General features: G+C 37.6%; 1 protein-coding gene across 1 annotated transcript in view; it reads right to left on the reverse strand.

Moving 5' to 3' along the window:
* The window catches only part of LOC133632131 (BMP-2-inducible protein kinase-like), a 78,442-nt gene that overhangs the window by 39,150 nt on the left and 14,778 nt on the right, over positions 1–24,514 (reverse strand). The window contains exons 2-6 of the mRNA XM_062024372.1: positions 13,006–13,124; positions 11,804–11,909; positions 9,265–9,407; positions 5,154–5,275; positions 2,347–2,428 (exon numbers count right to left, since the gene is read on the reverse strand). Coding sequence (XP_061880356.1) covers positions 2,347–2,428; positions 5,154–5,275; positions 9,265–9,407; positions 11,804–11,909; positions 13,006–13,124 — 572 coding nt within the window. The remainder of the gene's footprint in view (positions 1–2,346; positions 2,429–5,153; positions 5,276–9,264; positions 9,408–11,803; positions 11,910–13,005; positions 13,125–24,514) is intronic.

The following is a 24,514-nucleotide window of genomic DNA, read 5'->3' on the forward strand; positions in this document are numbered from 1 at the left end:
TGGCAGAGGGTGTGTCAGTGGATGCGCTCGCTTGTCTGGTTTCACTTGCAACTCTGCGTGCGTGTAGTACCGCACTATTAGACGGCCACCTGTCTCCTAGCAGCTAAACATCATGCTAAAAGAGTATAAAGACACTTTGCCCTTAAGTGCCAACATTTGTCGCCGGTGTTCTGGCGAGACATGCTCCCCATTGGAATGCATGCACTCCCTGCATCTGCACATGCCAATGAATGCAGGGATCGCAGAAATGTAATTGTGCACTGAAGGAGTTTAACGCGAGTACAATCTAGGGCTGTGAATCTGTGGGCACCCAACAATTCACGATCCGATTCCTGTGGTGAAGATTCGATTCAGAATCGATTCTCGATTCAAACCGATTCTTACAATGTATCATAATTATGTTGAAACTTTTTCAAAACAGGTTACAATTTAGAAATGCATCCTCTGGTTGCATGTAGATTGTCTGAAAAAGGTTTTTTTAAATGTATTCTTATTAAATATTACATACACACACATATATACACATGTATGTATAATATATATATATATATATATATATATATATATATATATATATATATATATATATATATATATATATATATATATATATATATATATATATATATATATATATATATATATATATATATATATACAGACACACAGATGCAGATAAATATATACACACACACACATATATATATATATATATATATATATATATATATATATATATATATATATATATATATATACTCATGTATAAATATATATATATATACTCATGTATAAATATATATATACATACACACATAGACATACTGTATATATACAGATAAATATACATACACACACAAATATATACACACATGTATAAATATATATATATATATATACATACACACAGACACATATATACAGATAAATATATACACATATATGTATAAATATATATATACAGACACACATAGACACATATATGCAGATAAATATATATACACACATATATATATATACACACACATGTATAAATATATATATATACAAACACAGACACATATACAGATAAATATATACACACACAAATGTATACATATACATATATACAGACACACATAGACACATAGATAAATATATATACACACACACATGTATAAATATATATAGACAGACACAGACACATATATACAGATAAATATATACATACACACATATACGTATAAATATATATATACAGACACACAGACACATACAGTATATAAAGATAAATATATACATACACACATATATATATACACACATGTCTAAATATATATATACAGACACAGACACATTTATACAGATAAATATATACATACACACATATACGTATAAATATATATATACAGACACACGTAGACACATATACAGATAAATATATATACACATATATGTATAAATATATATATATAGACACACAGACACATATATACAGATAAATATATACATACACACATATTTATATATACATACACACATATTTATATATATATATATACATACACACATATTTATATATATATATATATATATATATATATATATATATATATATATATATATATATATATATATATATATATATATATATATATATATATATATACAGACACACGTAGACACATATATACAGATAAATATACATACACACATATACGTATAAGTATATATATATATACAGACACACGTAGACACATATACAGATAAATATATATACACATATATGTATAAATATATATATATAGACACACAGACACATATATACAGATAAATATATACATACACACATATTTATATATACATACACACATATTTATATATATATATATACATACACACATATTTATATATATATATATATATATATATATATATATATATATATATATATATATATATATATATATATATATACAGACACACGTAGACACATATATACAGATAAATATACATACACACATATACGTATAAGTATATATATATATACAGACACACGTAGACACATAATGTATATACAGATAAATATATATACACACATAGATGTATAAATATATATATATAGACACATATATATACAGATAAATATATACATACACACACACTCTAGCGGTTATTATTTTGGTGATAATGGTACATCCCGCTCTGGTTTCAAAGTAAAAGACTTGATGCAACCTGGGTGTCATCATGTCAATGACAGGGCAGACAGGAGCATGACACCCGACTATACAGCCACACTCTCTTTTTACCAGGAGAGAAAAGCAGCGGGATCACAGGAGAAGGTAAACCAGCCAGCGACACACTCACCCATATGTCAGCCTTAGTGGTGATGGCCTTCCCTGCGTACAAGTTGATCATCTCTGGTGCTCGGTAGGACAGCGTGGTGTACCTGCCAGGTGAAGTAGACAGGGAGACAAGTTCTTGACTAATGTATCATACAGTAAATGTGGACAAGTCCTGCTCTTATCAGGACAACAAAAGTCAAGTCTGTTCAATTCCAATGTGAAATGGTGGCTAGGGAGGAGCGCTGGTTTGAAAGAAGCCATCTATGTCAAACAAGGAGGAAGTGAGTGTGCGTGTCCCAAAGAGTGTCTCCTTCCACAGAAAGAAGGCCAACAGGAAAAGATCTCTTGTTTATATGGATATCATTATCATAAAGCACTTCCTCTTCAGGGCAAAGTACCCTCAATTCTACGATGAACCGCCACTTTTTTCCCACGCTTTGAACCCCGCGTATTATAAACCGGTGCGGCTAATTTATGGATTTTTCTCCACTGATGGCCATCATGCAAATACTTTTCATAAAACACAAGCAGAGACACTGAATCCTTGTGTTATTGTTTGTGCTATGGCGCCACCTTTTGGACGAGTTCCGTCACTCCAAATGCTGCAGTGTCCTTCCATTTAAGTCCTTTTAACCGGAAGTAGAAGTGCATGTCTGTCTTCTAGCCGTCCATAGCGTTATTACTCGTATGGATTCTTCATTCATCACTCCAAGCAACATTTTTAATTTGAATTTAGCTGAGATAGGCTCCAGCGCCCCCCCCCCGCGACCCCGAAGGGAAGAAGCGGTAGAAAATGGATGGATTAAATTTAAACCATTTGTACAATATAACAAACAATTTTTCTGGTTTCTGTTGAAGTGTTTTCACATATATTTGTACGTGCTATTGTAATGTAATGAAGCAAGCGTCATTGTGATTTAGGGCTATATAAATAAACATTGATTGATTGATTGATTGATTAGTATTAGCTAATATATTAACATGTTTACGACTGTCTGTGTTGGTATTATGAACTTACAATGGCATTCTTTTTGCATTGTTAAACAAATTCCTCAGTAAATTCAGCAAAACGTCACCATGGAGTTATTGTGTTTGTTTAGTTCAGGGGTCGGCAACCTTTACCACTCAAAGAGCCATTTTGGCAAGTTTCACAAATTAAAGAAAGTAATGGGAGCCACAAAAAAAAAATTTAAATTTAAAATGAAAAACACCACATACAAAGCTTAAATGCTTTGTGCTATGTTAACCAGGGGTCTCCGACACACGCACCGGCACGCACTTTAATGTAGAAATTTGATGTTAGTGCAGCCCGCGAGTTTTGAACGAATGGCGCTTGATAGCGTCATACTTGCCAACCCTCTCATTTTTCCCGGGAGACTCCCGAATATCAGAGCGTGATAACACTGCATTTGGCGTCCTCTACAATCTGCCCTAACAGTGCACCTGCTCGATCACACGTAGAATGCAATTTCAGCTTGCTCACGTAAGTGACAGCAAGGCGTACTAGCTCAGCAGCCACACATCTTACACTGACGGTACCAATACCCAGAATCCCATGCAGCCCTAACTCTTCCGCTCAACCAACGCACGGAGAGGGGGGGGGTTGATGTGTGGGGGGATTTGGTGGTAGCGGGGTGTATAATGTAGACCGGAAGAGTTAGGGCTGCATGGGATTCTGGGTAATGGTTGTGTTGTGTTTATGTTGTGTTACGGTGGGATGTTCTCCAGAAATGTGTTTTTCATTCTTTTTTGGTGTGGGTTCACAGTGTGGCGCATATTTGTAACGTAACAATGTTAAAGTTGTTTGATACGGCTACCGTCAGTGTAAGCTATGTGGCTGATGAGTAAGTATGCTTTGCTGTCTCCTGTGTGTGCAAGTAATAACAACATACAACATGTGGCTGGACTGGCGCTGTATGTAAATGCTATAGAGGACAATTACTGCAGTGCAATTAGGGCACTCCCTTTATTTAGTAATTAGAGTGTAAATAGGATTATTTTTTCCCTGGGAGTAATCTATGAGAGACACTGACATCCATAAGTCTCCTGGGAAAATCAGGGGGGTCGGCATGTATGTAGCTGAGCCGCATCAGAGTGGTCAAGGAGCCGCATGCGGCTCCGGAGCCGCGGGTTGCCAACCCCTGGTTTAGCTGATTGGAGAGCTAGCTTCCGCAGCTAGTGGCTCCATGACCATGACTTCTGTTTTGTTTGATCAGCCGATTTACTTCCGTGTTACGGACACCGTTTGGAAACAATTAAGGTATGTAAATAAACATGTACATAATATTTCTGTGCAAATAACTCATTTCACGACGTGTACATCTGCGGCTAATATGGAAAATATTGTTTTCTTCTCAAATTTAGCGGGTGCTGCTCTATAGTCCCGAAGATATGTTAAGCTTCAAAATAAAAGCGCGGCAGTATATTGACCTTGATTCTATCGCAGCAACTAACAAAATGCACATATTTCATTTCTATTCTTAGCTTGTTAGCAAGCAGAAGGGTTAGTGCGCGGATGAAAGCTTTATTTTAGTCCAAAAATACAAGGGAATTACTGCAGCAGCTCTGTTAGATAAGGGTATAAAATATTTGAAAAACCAAAACAAATGGATGATAAAAATATGCCCAATCGGAGCAAACAACATTTGTTATTACCAGCATTCTCCTTCCATCTCTGGACAAACACAAGTCAATAGATGGCTGCTTAGGTCATGTGGATGTCAGTCAACATGAACAAAGCCCATGAAACAGAGATCCTTAAACAGTCCTTGTAAGTCCTGTTCTGTTGCCAGCAGATAAACATCATCTCCCAGCCGCAGTGGGACTTACTTCTTTATCTCGTCCTCCACAGCGGTCACGCCATCTTTATGCGGCTGCAGGACCTTGTGTGTGGCGCTGCCAAAGTCGCACAGCACGTAACTGCCCTGGTCGTTCAGGAGGATGTTCTCCACCTGCCAGGTGCACAGCAGCACAACACACTCAGCTCCTCCCACAAGACAAGAACAACTTTGGATGGATTTCACCATACAGTATGTTCACTTTGTAGGACACTCACATCTACTCTCATTAACGTATCTAGTACAACTCTTCAATCTACTTAGTAACACTGTTTAGTCTTTTTACTAGTTAGTATTTTTACTATTTAGTAACACTGTTTAGTCTTTTTACTAGTTAGTATTTTTACTATTTAGTAACATTGTTTAGTATTTTTACTATTTAGTAACACTGTTTAGTGTTTTTACTATTTAGTAACACTGTTTAGTCTTTTTACTATTTAGTAACACTGTTTAGTCCTTTTACTATTTAGTATTTTTACTATTTAGTAACACTGTTTAGTCTTTTTACTATTTAGTATTTTTACTATTTAGTAACACTGTTTAGTCTTTTTACTATTTAGTATTTTTACTATTTAGTAACACTGTTTAGTGTTTTTACTATTTAGTAACACTGTTTAGTCTTTTTACTATTTAGTAACACTGTTTAGTGTTTTTACTATTTAGTAACACTGTTTAGTCTTTTTACTATTTAGTAACACTGTTTAGTCTTTTTACTATTTAGTAACACTGTTTAGTCTTTTTACTATTTAGTATTTTTACTATTTAGTAACACTGTTTAGTGTTTTTACTATTTAGTATTTTTACTATTTAGTAACACTGTTTAGTGTTTTTACTATTTAGTATTTTTACTATTTAGTAAAACTGTTTAGTGTTTTTACTATTTAGTATTTTTACTATTTAGTAACACTGTTTAGTGTTTTTACTATTTAGTATTTTTACTATTTAGTAACACTGTTTAGTGTTTTTACTATTTAGTAACACTGTTTAGTCTTTTTACTATTTAGTAACACTGTTTAGTCTTTTTACTATTTAGTAACACTGTTTAGTCTTTTTACTATTTAGTATTTTTACTATTTAGTAACACTGTTTAGTCTTTTTACTATTTAGTATTTTTACTATTTAGTAACACTGTTTAGTGTTTTTACTATTTAGTATTTTTACTATTTAGTAACACTGTTTAGTGTTTTTACTATTTAGTATTTTTACTATTTAGTAAAACTGTTTAGTGCTTTTACTATTTAGTATTTTTACTATTTAGTAACACTGTTTAGTGTTTTTACTATTTAGTATTTTTACTATTTAGTAACACTGTTTAGTGTTTTTACTATTTAGTAATTTTACTATTTAGTAACACTGTTTAGTGTTTTTACTATTTAGTATTTTTACTAGATAGTAACACTGTTTAGTGTTTTTACTATTTAGTATTTTTACTATTTAGTAACACTGTTTAGTGTTTCTACTATTTAGTATTTTTACTATTTAGTAACACTGTTTAGTGTTTTTACTATTTAGTATTTTTACTATTTAGTAACACTGTTTAGTCTTTTTACTATTTAGTATTTTTACTATTTAGTAACACTGTTTAGTCTTTTTACTATTTAGTATTTTTACTATTTAGTAACACTGTTTAGTCTTTTTACTATTTAGTATTTTTACTATTTAGTAACACTGTTTAGTGTTTTTACTATTTAGTATTTTTACTATTTAGTAACACTGTTTAGTGTTTTTACTATTTAGTATTTTTACTATTTAGTAACAATGTTTAGTGTTTTTACTATTTAGTATTTTTACTATTTAGTAACACTGTTTAGTGTTTTTACTATTTAGTATTTTTACTATTTAGTAACACTGTTTAGTGTTTCTACTATTTAGTATTTTTACTATTTAGTAACACTGTTTAGTGTTTCTACTATTTAGTATTTTTACTATTTAGTAACACTGTTTAGTGTTTCTACTACTTAGTATTTTTACTATTTAGTAACACTGTTTAGTGTTTCTACTATTTAGTATTTTTACTATTTAGTAACACTGTTTAGTGTTTTTACTATTTAGTATTTTTACTATTTAGTAACACTGTTTAGTCTTTTTACTATTTAGTATTTTTACTATTTAGTAACACTGTTTAGTGTTTTTACTATTTAGTAATTTTACTATTTAGTAACACTGTTTAGTGTTTTTACTATTTAGTATTTTTACTATTTAGTAACACTGTTTAGTGTTTTTACTATTTAGTATTTTTACTATTTAGTAACACTGTTTAGTGTTTCTACTATTTAGTATTTTTACTATTTAGTAACACTGTTTAGTGTTTCTACTATTTAGTATTTTTACTATTTAGTAACACTGTTTAGTGTTTTTACTATTTAGTATTTTTACTATTTAGTAACACTGTTTAGTCTTTTTACTATTTAGTATTTTTACTATTTAGTAACACTGTTTAGTGTTTTTACTATTTAGTATTTTTACTATTTAGTAACACTGTTTAGTCTTTTTACTATTTAGTAACACAGTTCAATCTAGTTAGGGTAAGGGTTAGAACGATTATTAGTCTTATTGTTGTGATGCGTCTGTGAAATTAATACGATGCAGTATGCTTAAAATGATCAAAATACGTAAATATTACATTTTATTATGAATGTTACTACCGGTACATGACATATATACTTACATCATGTATATATTACATGTTATTATGAATGTTACTACATGACATATATACTGACATCATGTATATATTACATGTTATTATGAATGTTACTACATGACATATATACTTACATCATGTATATATTACATGTTATTATGAATGTTACTACATGACATATATACTTACATCATGTATATATTACATGTTATTATGAATGTTACTACATGACATATATACTGACATCATGTATATATTACATGTTATTATGAATGTTACTACATGACATATACTTACATCATGTATATATTACATGTTATTATGAATGTTACTACATGACATATATACTTACATCATGTATATATTACATGTTATTATGAATGTTACTACATGACATATATACTTACATCATGTATATATTACATGTTATTATGAATGTTACTACATGACATATATACTTACATCATGTATATATTACATGTTATTATGAATGTTACTACATGACATATATACTTACATCATGTATATATTACATGTTATTATGAATGTTACTACATGACATATATACTTACATCATGTATATATTACATGTTATTATGAATGTTACTACATGACATATATACTTACATCATGTATACATTACATGTTATTATGAATGTTACTACATGACATATATACTTACATCATGTATATATTACATGTTATTATGAATGTTACTACATGACATATATACTTACATCATGTATACATTACATGTTATTATAAATGATACACTACATATGTACTTACAGTGTGTATATAAAACCTAATGGAGGTTTTTGAATGTTTTTAGAGCACTTTATAAGCAGAATAGATCAACTCCTAGGGACTCCAATGTTAGCTGACTCTTTCTAATGTTTATTTTCGATTTAGAATGCATAAAAAAAATGAAAACATGTGTTCTTGTCTTAGATAGGGAATGTAAATGATAGGTCAAATTCCCCCCAAAAGTGCAGTTCCCCTGCAGGTGAAGGTAAGCCAAAGGGGTTACGGATGTGTGGACACATTTTGGACAAAGGTCCAATGTTGTGGATGAAAAAAGGCTGCAGACAATGGCGCTAACGATGACCTGATGGTCACTTCCCTCCGTGACGCATGACTGAGCCACCACGCTCTTTTGTGTCCCCGCACTGTTACATAAGCCACGGGGGCTCAACAGAGGCCCCGCACCCTTTTTCAGGTCGTCGGTCAGAAGCCCGCTGAGAAGCCCACAAAGACCTTCAAGCATGTGCAGAGTGGTCTGGCTGCTAAAGATGAAGTCAAACTTAGAGAACACGGGAGGTGCACAGGAAGGGAAGGAAATAAGAAGACAAGCTGGCAGAGGAAGTTGACCAAGCACATTTCTATGTCTCACTTCCCGGGCCAAGCCGCAAGTTCCCCCCTCTTGGTTTCAATTCCCTGTGAGACGAGTCCTCCTTACCTTGAGGTCTCGGTGGATGATGGGGGTCTTGCACTGGTGCAGCCGCGCCACCGCCTCGCACGTGTCACAGAAGACGTGCAAGACTTCGGCCTCGCTGAAGCCCACGTTCAGCCGCTGGTTCATCTGCTTCACCACCTGGCCCGCTGACACACACCATGTGGCCGACAATCAACTTCAGTGCAGGTGAAACCAAGATACTCACAATTTCAATACTTTAATAATGATTCGGGGTGCATGAGAAAACAGAAATACCGGCTCTCTGTTTGACCACAAGGTCATTGATTGTGTGAGTGCCCAACTTTTATCAAAACGTTCTGCTCTACTGGGAATCGTGACATACCCCCAAAAATAAAAAAATAAATATCCCGGATTACCCAGAATTCCCAGTTTTCCGGGACATTTTGCCCATTGTAAAGAATGGGCCAATTGTAGGGATGTCCGATAATGGCTTTTTGCCGATATTGTCCAACTCTTTAATTACCGATACCGATATCAACCGATACCGATATCAACCGATATATACAGTCGTGGAATTAACACATTATTATGCCTAATTTGGACAACCAGGTATGGTGAAAATAAGGTACTTTTTTAAAAAATGAATCAAATAAAATAAGATAAATAAATTAAAAACATTTTCTTGAATAAAAAAGAAAGTAAAACAATATAAAAACAGTTACATAGAAACTAGTAATTAATGAAAATTTGTCAAATTAAGTGTTAAAGGTTAGTACTATTAGTGGAGCAGCAGCACGCACAATCATGTGTGCTTACGGACTGTATCCCTTGCAGACTGTATTGATATATATTGATATATAATGTAGGAAGCAGAATATTAATAACAGAAAGAAACAACCCTTTTGTGTGAATGAGTGTGAATGGGGGAGGGAGGTGCACTAATTGTAAGTGTATCTTGTGTTTTTTATGTGGATTTAATTAAAAAACAAAAAAAACAAAAACGATACTGATAATAAAAAAAACGATACCGATAATTTTCGATATTACATTTTAACGCATTTATCGGCCGATAATATCGGCAGACCGATATTATCGGACATCTCTAGCCAATTGTCAAACATGCACATTTCTCTCACGATTTGAAGCGTTCCAACATCCACACACTCCACTCACTTTGGGCAATCAAACTAACATTTTCCAGTTTCAAAAAAATTCCAGGAATTTTCCGAATTCCCGGTTTTACAAAGCACTATTTTCACCTCTTCCTGGAAAGTTTTCACAGGCCACATTTGTCAACCCTTTTTGACCATTCCACCTTCAAAACATCCATTTCAGTTGGGAAAACAAATTCTCCCATTTTTTTTCTGTAAAAAAATCCCGGTTTTACCAAAATTCCAGGAATTCACAAATACCCATTCTCAATTCAAACTGTTACTACATCAACATTTTTGAAGCGTTTCCAGAAATTCCAACACCAACTCATTCATATCACCTAGGAGAAGTGTGCTATTATCCATATTTTTAAAAATTCCTGGTTTTCCGCAATTTCCAGGAAAATTCCCATTCAAATGAATGGACGTATTTATAGTCTACAATGCCCTAAATTCTCAAAATGTTTTGCATTTTTTAAACCCGATTCCGACCTTTCAACCATCCACCCACACTACTCTTCCTCGAATGCAAAACATGTTTTTCCTTTCCCAAAATTCCCGTTTTTCACGGAATTTTCTCCCCATTGACAGAGAATGGGCAATATTCAATCTACTGCATATCCCACATTTCTCATCCGCTTTGAAGCGTTCCAACATCCACACACTCCACTCACTTTAAACAAGCAAACTACCATTCTCCAAATTCAAAAAAATTCCAGGAATTGCAGGTTTTACAAATAACTATTTTCACCTCTCCCTGGAAAGTTTTCACAGGCCACATTTTTCAACCCTTTTATCATTCCACCTTCAAAACATCCCTTTTAGTTGGGACAACAAATTCTATTTTTTTCCGTAAAAATTCCTGTTTTTACCGAAATTCCAGGAATTCACAAATACCCATTCTCAATTCAAACTGTTACTACGTCAACATTTTTGAAGCGTTTCCAGAAATTCCAACACCAACTCATTCATATCACCTAGGAGAAGTGTGCTATTATCAATATTTTAAAAAATTCCTGGTTTTCCCCAATTTCCAGGAAAATTCCCATTCAAATGAATGGACGTATTTATAGTCTACAATGCCCTAAATTCTCAAAATGTTTCGCATTTTTCAAACCCGATTCCGACCTTTCAACCATCCACCCACACTACTCTTCCTCGAATGCAAAACATTTTTTTCCTTTCCCAAAATTCCCGTTTTTCATGGAATTTTCTCCCCATTGACAGAGAATGGGCAATATTCAATCTACTGCATATCCCACATTTCTCATCCGCTTTGAAGCGTTCCAACATCCACACACTCCACTCACCCTGGACATTCAAGCCAGCATGTTTCCTGGTTTCGAAAATTACCAGGATTTTCCCCCCATTAAAAATAAATGGGCAATATATCTGTATAGATGTGACAAAAAATATTGTAGAAAGTATACCTTTACAGTACTCCATGAGGATGAGGACCTCCCACACGCTGTCTGACACTGTGTTGACGGCAGAGTCCAGGTAGCCCACAATGTTCTTATGGCCTGACAGCTCCTTCTGCAGGACATGGCGGGAACACAGGTCAAAAGTGGTAAAGGAATGGCTAAATCAGGCTAGAATGAAGGTTTTAGAATGGCCTTCCCAAAGTACTGACTTAAACATGTGGACCAGGGGTCACCAAGGGTTAAGCCCGCGGGCACCAGGTAGCCCGTAAGGACCAGATGAGTAGCCCGCTGGCCTGTTCTAAAAATAGCTCAAATAGCAGCACTTACCAGTGAGCTGCCTCTATTTTTAAAATTGTATTTATTTACTTGCAAGCTGGTCTTGCTTTGCCCGACATTTTTAATTCTAAGAGAGACAAAACTCAAATAGAATTTGAAAATCCAAGAAAATATTTTAAAGACTTGGTCTTCACTTGTTTAAATAATTTCATTATTTTTTTACTTTGCCTCTTATAACTTTCAGAAAGACAATTTTAGAGAAAAAATACGACCCTAAAAATGATTTTAGGATTTTTAAACACATATACCTTTTTACCTTTTAAATTCCTTCCTCTTCTTTCCTGACAATTTAAATCAATGTTCAAGTAAATTCATTTTTTTTATTGTAAAGAATAATAAATACATTTTAATTTAATTCTTCATTTTAGCTTCTGTTTTTACGACAAAGAATATTTGTGAAATATTTCTTCAAACTTATTAGGGACGGCGTGGCGAAGTTGGTAGAGTGGCTGTGCCAGCAATCGGAGTGTTGCTGGTTACTGGGGTTCAATCCCCACCTTCTACCTTCCTAGTCACGTCCGTTGTGTCCTTGGGCAAGACACTTCACCCTTGCTCCTGATGGCTGCTGGTTAGCGCCTTGCATGGCAGCTCCCTCCATCAGTGTGTGAATGTGTGTGTGAATGGGTGAATGTGGAAATAGTGTCAAAGCGCTTTGAGTACCTTGAAGGTAGAAAAGCGCTATACAAGTATAAGCCATTTATCATTTATATACAACAACCTATCTGGACTCGATAAGAGAATCGATAAGGAATCGGTTCGATAAGAGGATTCGATAATAGGCTCGAACTCGATAATTCCTTGTCAAACATCATCCCTAACCACAACACACCAGGTATGGCTTACATCCTTACAAAAAAAGAAAGGCGTCTCACCATGATGGTGATCTCCCGCTTGTGGACGTTGAGGTCGGGGACGTTGTTGACGTACATCCTCTTGAGGGCGCAGCGGACGCCGCTGTGCGTACGAGCCAGGAAGACCACGGAGAAGCCTCCTGCAAACACACATCAGCTGTTAATGTTACATCCCGCTGAGACACTCAAGTTCAAATGGACATATTTTGTAATAAATGGTGACGTGAAGAGATGGCTTGAATATTATTGTGTCAAGAAAAGCATGACTCATTAATGAGGTCACTCGGAGTTAACATGGCCAACAGCAAAAAGATGAATTTGCTATTTGGTTTATAAAAGTGATCGACCGCTGGGGTGTTTTTCAAGCCCATTATAATCATCAATAATGATTATTAGTAATCAAGGAGGCCGATAACCAATCTTTGGAGGCGTATTATTTGCAGTAGAAGTCATTTAAACATGAATATTATATGTCAGTGAACATCTGGACCAGGCTTTAAGTTGTTTTTTGAACATTATTTTGTAGGAAAGGTGTTTTATGCAGTGTTTAATTTATCATCAATAAACATTAGTATTACATGTGTCTAAGAGGAGCGTCAACATTGTATTTCAAAATATGGAAAATGGGTCAAAATATGACATTTGTCTACATCACAATAACTCATCTACTCCATTTTATACCTCTTTGTGTATTTAATACATTGTAAGGTTTCTGAAATATTGTCAGCATTTGAATAAAAACAATTCCGGGCTCCTTCACGTAGATTATAGTTAAGACATTTTTCAAGATGGCTGACATCATTTCTTACAGAAAGTATGAGAATGTGTGAGCTGCTGCCTCACCTTCTTCACTCATGTAATCATCTCAAGATATTTACACAAAGTTTGCATTTTGAAAGAGATCTTGATCTCAATGGGTTTCTTATCTGGTTAAATAACGGTTGTATTTTTATTTTGACATCTTCTTCTGTGGTGCTCATGTCCATCCATGTCTGTCGCCTTGTTATTTGATTGAATGACGGAACATGAAACTGGTGGCGCTCCTTTAATGAGCCCACACTGAGTGTTGCGGACGGAGGCTTGTCGTGCGACTCCATCGCTGCCGCAGCCAAAGCAAACAAAAACGGGAAGGAGACTCCAGGAAAGGACAAAAACTGGAAAATATATGAAAGTCGGTCCATCCATGAATAAGATTTCACACCACAAAAACATGTCTTTATCATTATTCGCTGCAAAAGTTCAGCCCAGTTTTCATCCGATCAGAATCATTCGAGTATCAAAACGTAAACTCCCCAAAAAAACACAAAAAATATCCTGGATTACCCAAAATTCCCCATTTTACAGGTCATTTTGCCCATTGAAAACGAACGGGCCAATTTTCAGAAATGCGCAACTCCCAAATTTCTCACCCGATTTAAACCATCCACACACTCCACTCACCTTGGACAATCCAACTAATATTTTCAAAGTAAAATAAAATAAAATTCCAGGAATTCCCTGAATTCCAAAGCCCTGTTTTCACCTCTTCCTGGAAAGTAAGTTTTCAACCGTTTTTGACCATTCCGCCTATAAGGCATTCCTTTTCGTTGGGACCGCAAACTCTCCTATTCTTTTACCGTACAAATTCCCAGTTTTCCCAAAATTCAGAAGTACCCATTCTCAATTCAAACTGGTACTACGTCAACATTTTTTAACCAATTCCAGAAATTCCAACACCAACCCATTCATATCATCTAGGACAGTTGTGCTATTATTAATATTTTCAAAGATTCCAGGTTTTCCCAAAATTTCCAGTAAATTCCCATTCAAATGAATGGACGTGTTCATAGTTCTACAATGCCCAAAATTGTCAAAATGTTTCACCATTTTTAAGCCCAATTCCGACCTTTCAACTGACCACGACTCTTCCCATTTACCAAACGTAAAACATGTTTCTCTTTCCCAAAATTCCTGGAATTTTCTCCCCGTTGAAAATGAATGGGCATTATACAATCTACCTATCTATATCCCACATTTCTCATCCGACTCGAACCTTTCCAACAGCCACACACTCAACTCACCCTGGACAATCAAACCAGCCTGTTTCTCGGTTTCGAAAATTTCCTGATTACCCGGAATTACCAGGAATATCCCCACACTGAAAATGAATGAGCAATATACAAACCTCTTCATATCCCACATTTCTCAACCGATTGGAACCGTTCCAACATCTACACTCACCCTGGACATTAAAGTCAGCATGTTTGCCGCTTTGGAAAGTTCCTTGATTACTCGGAATTACCAGGAATTTTTGCCCCCATTTGACAATGAATGGGCAATACACAAACCTCAACATATCCCACATTTGTCAACCGATACGAAGCGTTCCAACATCTACACACTCCACTCACCCTGGACATTCAAGCATTTCACTTCCACTCACGCCTGTCGGCGGTTCGGCGGCTTGCGCACATAGAGCATTCACACGCAATTCCTTCCGGAATTGCAAATTGTAGTTTAGAAAACAAGTAGCTCCTTCAGCCTGGCCTAACATTGTGAACCCTGAAGTTAAAGACTCCATCCAGCTCATGGTTTTGCACAAAAGTCCATACAATGCTTCATTCACTTGCCGTACAACAAGTCCTCAGCCAACGTTAACTCCGGCACCGACGTTCATCCAGGAGGCTAATAGTTGTACGTTCCTTTTCTAGACAATCAGGATGAGTTCATTGTGTTAGCAAAGCCCACACAATGGCCCACTTGTTGCTTGACAAGTTACCTCAGGTCAGCTCACGCTTGCCTGGATGATTGGTGAGGCGGTGTGTTACTTGGAGAAGACAAGCTCCACGCCAGGTAGAAGCTGCTCACACAGAGGCTAGCAGAATGTAGCAACAGACTGAGACCAGCATACTGAAGGTAGGGCTGGCCGATAAAAGAATATCAATGTACATCGCAATGGACACGTAATCGACATCATTGCATTAATGACTTTCCCGAGTAATTATTTCCATGTATTAAAGACTAACAAGTATGATTCATTAACTATGAAGTCATGAACTTCACTAATAACAGGCTGACTGTGGCATCCCTTTAAAGAATGCTCAAATTGAACTGTGTGAATGTAGTTTTTAACACTAACCAAAACCAAGCGGTGAAATACGTTGGCGAAGACAACCATGGCAACTGGAAGATCAAAGCAGCGTCTAAATATCACTTCCAGCGGATTCCACATCCGTGTCATCACACTGACTATCCCTGCAACAGAAGATGTTTTTAGTGCAAGGTGAGACCCAACATCTGCCTTCAGACCACCTGCTCCAGGATCAGGTTCCCACTAAATCACCGCCCAAGGCCTTTGTCGCCTCTCCAAGTCTATGCCAGCCGCTGAGTGGAAGGAGAAGGGGGGGGGGGGGGGGGTCTGGTGCATACCAACTTTTAGGACAAAAGGAGAGACCTCTCAACACTACACCCCCACGTGGACTGTACAGAACTCAAAATGGGGATAGTGACGCAAACATTGACCCAGGAAACACAGAGTTGTTCAACATTAGACCTTTTTCCGTCCAAAGTTTAGGAACTAGTTCCTGGAACTTAAATGTTTCCTGTGGACCTGTGTGGTTTGTGTTTTCACCACATTTCACAAATCAGGCATATGGAGGAGTGATTTAGTATATTTCTACACTGATACCATGTCAATAGACAATATTAACTCATATTTCTTTTACTTAAGTCTAAGTTAATGAAATACAACGAAACCATATGATTTAAAAACAACAGCGTATCGGATTTTAAATAAAAAGTCAACCTTTAGTCTACAGTGTCCAGCAGTCCGAAAGTGGTCCCGTTAGTAAACTACAACCTGCTCCCAATCAATGCTGAAGGTGAGAATTATTTTTGAAACAAAGTTTGAATGCAGAGTAGGAGGACTGGTTTTAAAACTGAAGAGTCAAAGCTCAACTGAAATGCTAGTGGAATGTAGAATGAATGGTAGAAAGGGTCTAAATCTTGAAGATCGGAAACTGTACCGAAAAGAAATACGAAGATCGAAATGTTCAATGTATCTTGTAATAGTTGGAATTATAGTATAAGACTCCTAGGCTGCATAATTATCTAAGAAAGTAGGCATACTCTCGGACTCACCGGGATTTTCACCCCACTCACCAGGGTGGGAGCTCAGTAACTCTACTGAGGTAAACAACCTGACAGTCCAAGTCCTGTCCAACTTTGGTCGCTAAAGGGAGGGAGTCAACCATTGAAAATGACATGTGTCTACCCAGAATTCAATGCTGCAACAGTACTACCTTTTCAGCTAATTTGGGGGATAAAGCAAAGTTGTTTTTTTTACAATGAAATATGTTACCCGATTGTATCAAACAATAGTTGATTGTTGGTAGGAATGGTTTGAATGTTGAAGATCAGAAACTGTACAGATGTGATCTACTCAGCTAATGGTTGTGCCCAACTTTGATTGTTAAAGGGAGCGATTCAACCATTGAACACGGCATGTGTCTACCCATGCTGCAACAGTGCTACCTTTTCAGGCTAATATTGGGGATAAAGCAACATTTTTTTTTTACAATTAAATATGTGACCTGATTTTATGAAACATTTACTTGCAAACAAGCCATCATTTAGGGGAATACAAGTTACATAAAGACATCCCTGGCTAAATCATGACACCTTCTGCTTGAATCTGTAGGTCAGCCACAACACATTCACACAATCTTTCATGAGGGTCAGCCCAGTCCTTAAGGTCAATTTCAGATGTAAAGAACAATATATGGATAATAAAGGTCAGTGCTTGTACCAGGCGACAACACAAACAGAATTAGCATTAGCATTCGGTTAACTTGGGTTTAGACTACACAGTGTGTCACTGATTACTTTTACAGCATAGTAAATAGTGAATAGTTGATGTGATTTACCTTCCTTTATATCACATTTCTCTTCAAATTACCAGGTTGTGGAGTCCCTGAGTAAGCAGCTTTAGGAACACCCCCAACCGTGTTCAACCAATCAGCGGTCGACAGCACAGCCCGACCCCGCTAAGGTTCCACAGGGAGTTTTTGAAAGTCCTGCTGTGCTACTACAAAACTACCGTATTTCCTTGAATAGCCGCAGGGGTGCTAATTAATTTAAAACCTCTTCTCACCCCTGCGTTTACCAAAAGCAGGCGAGATTGCCATGCATGCGGTAATTATTTTAAAACCTCTTCTCACTTTGGCGCTTACCTTATCATGAAAAGCACATTTAATAAAAAAAAAACGTTATTATGGTCTTACCTTTAGGTATAAATGAGTCCATGCCAGCTCCTTTTGAAGAAAAGCATCGATATAGAAGTCTTCCTTCAGTATTAAAAGTCTCTCTGTCTCGATGGAGATCTTCCTTTTAAGTATTACCTCCTGCTTCCATTGAAAGTCCACTTTAGAAAACTGTTTTATTTTAGATATATAATCCTCCATGGTAAAACAATGGCTGCGCACTATTGCTGCTGTTGTCTTCTTCTGCAGCACAGGTCTTCTGCAGTACCAGCAGTCGCAAGAAGGATCACTAGCGCCCTCTACCACCAGGAGGCGGGAGTCATTTAATGACTCATGTTTGACCCGGCAGAAGTGCCAAGCATGCGCTAATTATTTCGCAAAACGAGTTTGACCCGGCTGTAATTCTAGGCATGCGATTACCATATTCCCGGCGCCAATTCAAGGAAATACGGTAAATTAAGTTCCTAAAGAAACAAATCTACCCAGGGAAGTTTTTGGTGGAAACACAGGGTAAATGGGAAAGTTCCTACACCCATTGGCAACAGAAATGACAAGGATGGCCAGGACAAAACCAAGAGTGGATTGATTGCTGATGTCTAACTTGTCACGTTGTCTCCATGTCCACATCTTGATTGATTGGTGAACGCCAAGTGGTCCTTAACCGGTTTGTCATACAGCTGCCAGACAAACTGCGATGCCCACAAATCTCTGCAGGCCGGCTGTCCGTCTTGTTAATTAGCAGTGAAGTTGGGACTTAGCTGACGCGCCACAATGAAAAGTCAACATGAGGTCAGCGCTCAGTGAGATGAGGTTTGGGTAGATCTTACTAGAGAACTGTCCCTGCCTCCCACGTATTCTTTCTTGGAACGTCGTCTTCCCTGCCACGTAGAGGAGCCAGGTACTGTGCAGGTCTAAAGGAAACCGCCTGCCAGATAAACACCAGTGTGATGAATCCATAGGAATATGTCGCAATCTGCAGCGACTGACATGTTTGAGCTGGGCAGATGTTCCTCCTCTGAAGCATGATGTCATCCCTCATAACACACCCCTCCCCCGTATTTGTGTTTTCTTTACAACCAACAGCTTGGGACTTCTCTTCTCTCGCAGCAATCTGAAAACGTGGCTCAGCTCTGTCACTTTTGTATCAGCGTTGGAGAGAGAAGCACTTTTTTTTTCTTTCAAAGCCGACAGAGGTATTTCCTCTTGGAAGGCCACCCCGCCACCCGCTAACGTTTCCTCTAAGAGCTCAGACACTAGTAAAGATAACGGACTTAAAAGTACTTTCACTAAGCCACAAGGACGAGAAAATGTTTGGGCTGCAGGTTCCAGTTCTTCTCAACGTAAACAAAGAGGATCTCCTTCTTTGTTTGGTTTCAAGTCCAGCAATCACATCAATAAAAAACATCTCTACTGTGTTGAGGACCAACAGCTGCATTTGTTACATCACACCAAACCTCAGGACTAGATTTCCCTGATCCCGTCTCAGGGTCTTTTGCCAGCTGTTCCAGCTAATTACCAAGAATGACTTTTGGATTTGTGAGATTTAGCAAATCCTTGGAGATTTTGCTATTATACGGGCTAATCGCTTAGCAAAAAGCAGCCAATGTTACCGGGTCAAAATAAAAGTTCAGTTTGAGGGATTGGCGGGGGAGTTCCTGGCTTGTTACTTTCAGGGAGTCGAGGAAAGACACTGTGTTTGAGAAATCAAACTAATTTAGCGCATGTACACAAGCATTCTACAACCTTAATCGGATCGGGTTTGGCTTTTGAAAAGTCGCACTAACACACCTAGATTACTTCTGGATCTGCCTCCTGGGAGCCTTTTGGCCATGGAGACCAGCTGCTAGGTCTCTGCCACACCAGAGTCCGTTTGGAGAGACTGGAGGAGATGCGGCTGAAGAGACAGGACTGCGGAGCTGGCGGACAAGCTTCACAGTGTCTTGTCTGAATCAGCAGGTATTGGACGTATCCTCGCTCATCCAGGCGGACTGGACACTGGCCGAGAGTTGGTGGGCAGCCGAGGGTGCTTGCTTTGTTGGGTCTGCTCCTGTCTCTGGCCATGCTCCCCCCACCCCAGCAGACGCTGGCGTGGAACACCCCAGAGGCCACCACAGTGTATATGTTTTTGTTACTTTTCTGGCTGTGTGTAGAAGTGTCAGGTTGCATCAGCTCTGCTCTTTTAATGTCCTTTGATGTTTCCCTCTTACACACATGTTTATGTGTGCTATGGCTATGAGTTTTTTTTCCTTGGCCGCAGTCTGGACCCCCTCTTTAGGGGCCCAGGCCCCGTCACCAGCGTTTACCTGTTTCTTGCCTTTTTTGTAAACGGCGCCGGAAGTTCGGCAAACCCGTCAGCGATCCTGTTCTGTCTCCCTGTAATGTTTGTCTGATCTTGAATGGGATTGTGCTGAAAATGTTAATTTCCCCTCTGGGATTATTTAAGTATTTCTGATTCTAATTCTGATTACAAAAAGCAGATCTCTCGAGTGTCCTGCCCGAAGGGGAGCCTTTGTGTTGCATTTGTATGTAGAAGGTTGGGATGCTCCATGTGCCACTCCACCAGGACACGTCTCTCTGCACCACTGACCCGTGGGTCTGCAAACACCAGGTCCTTGGAACCCACTTCAGGCCCTTACAAGTCACACCACACTGACAGTACGCATGCAAAAATAGACGTTTCGACACGCGGCCGAGAGATTCTGCACTTTGGGACGGATCAACGCGGGAGACCTGGTCTCTCAAAGCCAGACGTGGAAAACGGAGAGTGAGAGCATTTTTCCTACTTAGTCCCAGCCAATTGGGGCGAGGCGAGGAAAGGAGCATCATTGGAGGTGGTGATGGTGGGAGGATGACGTTTGTCATTTGATCCAAAGAAGCAATCACATTTCCCTCTAACTTGTTTCTGGCATCGCCCAAGAGACCGCATCCTAGTCCTGGACAGTACCATATCAGTACATAAAACCTATCCACGCTGTACCTAACCTCATGATAAAAGAATAAATGATCAATCAACCATTTGTAACCATAAGACCATGAAAAGTCCATGGTTCCATTCCCCCTCCGGGGGGTTGTAACCACATACTTGACAACAACTCAAAGGGGATGCGGAGAGGCAGCGCCATGAGGCCCCAGCGAGCGAGCACAAAGGCGGCGTTAGCGTTCTTTCTGCGGCACTACGATGACGAGACAATAAGGCACAATGTTGCCATTCATCCGCCATACAGTATGCTAATCATGCCACTTCTCACCAGCCTAGAGGAACGGCTTTCTCTAAAACCACTTCAAACTGCACACGATATATTTGTACTACTTCATGCCCAGTTAGCCTGTTTTTGTGAAAAGTGACTTGAGCTACATGACGTTGCAAAACATGCTTCGCTACACATATTACAATATTTTGTCTTTTTATAGCAAATGTGCTAACCTAGCATTGTGTTGCTGTTAGAATGTGAGTGTAATGTTAGCACTTTAGCCTACTGACAATATCTATGCTAGTGTTGCTAACGTTTGTGTGCTTCTATTCCACTGAGGTTTATTTCAGTGCCGATTCAGGTTATTAGTAGTCATAATGGCAGATAATGGATATTTGCAGGCGATATTCATGTGCAGTACAAGTTATTTGAACATGAATATTTGATGTCAGTACACATCTGGACAAGGCTTGAAGTTGTTTTTTGAACATTATTTTTTCGGAAAGGTGGCACCAGAAGTGACATAATGTGTGATGTTGTGTTTCATTTATCACAAAAAAACGAGCAAACTCTTCCAAAAGATGGCACCATAGCACAAATAAATAAAACACTTTTTGAAAACTTTTTTCTTTTCATTGCCCCAGCGGAGGAATATCCATAAATTAGCCGCACCGTCTTAAAAGCCGCAGGGTTGAATGTGGAAGATAAAAGTAGCAGCTTATAGTCTGGAATAGGGTTGTCCCGATATTTTGGTACCGGTACCAAAATGTATTTCAATACTTTTCTAAATAAAGGGCACCACAAAAAATGTCATTATTGTCTTTATTTGAACAAAAAATCTTAGCGTGCATTAAACATATGTTTATTATTGTCATTTAGTCCTTAAATACATATACTAGACAACTTGTCTTTTAGTAGTAAGTAAACAAACAAAGACTCCTAATTAGTCTGCTGACGTATGCAGTAACATATTGTGTCATTTATACACCTATTATTTTGTACACATTATGAGGGACAAACTGTAAAAATTTATTATTAATCTACTTGTTCATTTACTGTTAATATCTGCTTATTTTCTCTTTTAACATGTTCTATGTACACTTCTGTTCAAATGTAATAATCACTTATTCTTCTCTTCTTTGATACTTGACATTAGTTTTGGATGATACCACACATTTAAGTATGGATCCGATACCAAGTAGTTACAGGATCATACATTGGTCATATTCAAAGTCCTCATGTGTCCAGGGATATATTTACTGACTTTATAAACATAATATGAATTTTATAAACAGGAAAAAAGATGTAATCATAGTAGTATCGACAAGATACGCTCCTGTACTTGGTATCATCACAGTGCCTGTCTGGTGTAGAACCAGGAATTATGGTGTGGGGTTGTTTTTCAGGAGTTGGGCTTGGCCCTTTAGTTCCAGTGAAAGGAACTTTGAATGCTCCCGGATACCAAAACATTTTGGACAATTCCATGCTTCCAACCTTGTGGGAACAGTTTGGAGCGGGCCCCTTCCTCTTCCAACATGACTGTGCGCCAGTGCACTAAGCAAGGTCCATAAAGACATGGATGACAGAGTCTGGTGTGGATGAACTTGACTGGCCTGCACAGAGTCCTGACCAGAACCCGATAGATCACCTTTGGGATGAATTAGAACGGAGACTGAGAGCCAGGCCTTCTCCACCAACATCAGTGTGTGACCTCACTGATGCACTTTTGGAAGAATGGTGGAAAATTCCTATGAACACACTCCGCAACCTTGTGGACAGCCTTCCCAGAAGATATAAACACACTCCGCAACTTTGTGGACAGCCTTCCCAGAAGAGTTGAAGCTGTAATAGCTGCAAAAGGTCATATTGAACCCTATGGGTTAGGAATGGGATGGCACTTCAAGTTCGTATGAGTCAAGGCAGGTGGCCAAATACTTTTGGTAATATATATATATATATATATATATATATATATATATATATATATATATATATATATCAAAATGCCAAATATTGGCTCCGATAATGGGTGGATCCTTAATCTATGAGATGAAGAGTGTATTGGTCAAGTGTAGACATAAGCGCCTCTTGGAGACAGCTCATTAGCACTAATTAACTGGTGTTCCCAATAGGGTTCCCTAAAAGCAATTTGAAAAGCTCTGAATGCCAGTTCACAGACTGGCTTACGGACAAGAGTGTTTTCAGAGGATATATGTGGCGACTTGTATGATAAATACTTTAAAAAGGGAGTGTTGCTTCTGATCCCATCATTAGAGCGTGTGATAGTCTGTGCCGCCAGCAGCAAGCGTGGCGTCGCTCCAGGCTGTCGGCTCGCCGAGCGCCAGAGCAAACGTTTCCAGATTTTGCTGACGGGCAGGCAAACAAAGTCTGCTTGTGTGGAGCAGGCTGTGACGGTCACGTCAACAAAAAGGCAGGGACAGACTCAGAAGAGCAGTCAGCTGAGCGTAAAAACGCATGGAAGGACCGATTCTAACAGGAAGTGAAACCACGTCCCTGTATTAAGTCAGGGTGAAAGGTCAGCCACAAGCCACACCACTGTGGTCAATAAATCACGGTATGATGCAAACGTCAGTCACAGGGTCAGGGGTGTTCAAACTTTTTCCACTGAAAAATGAGAAGAATGCGTGGGCCATTTTGATATTTGTAACTTTCAAGTTTTGGGGAATGTCCCAGGGACCCAAATGTGTCTCAGTCCTTAAAGAGTTAAAAAATAAAATCATATATTTATGTTTTTAATCTCAAAACTTAAATATCCATAGATCTTAAGAGCTATCCATTGTCATAACGTTGTTTTTTTTATGACTTTTTTCCCCCCGTTTTTATGGCAAGAATACAAAATACGCAATATTTTTCCAAAAACAATTTCCAAAACGGAATATTTCATTTGAAGTAATTGCAGCCTTAAATTGCTTCCGGTTCATTATAATTTTTTGAGCAATGCCAGATTAAAAAAAATAAAAATTCACATTAAAAATCTCGGGGATCCAAAAGGCCCCACTCATAAGTGTATAAAAAAAACAATTTTTAATATATGACCTATTTTTAACGCTCAAACCTCCAAATCCACTTCAGATGAAT

The sequence above is a fragment of the Entelurus aequoreus genome, linkage group LG17 (genome assembly GCF_033978785.1).
Source record: "Entelurus aequoreus isolate RoL-2023_Sb linkage group LG17, RoL_Eaeq_v1.1, whole genome shotgun sequence".
Taxonomy (NCBI): Eukaryota; Metazoa; Chordata; class Actinopteri; order Syngnathiformes; family Syngnathidae; genus Entelurus; species Entelurus aequoreus.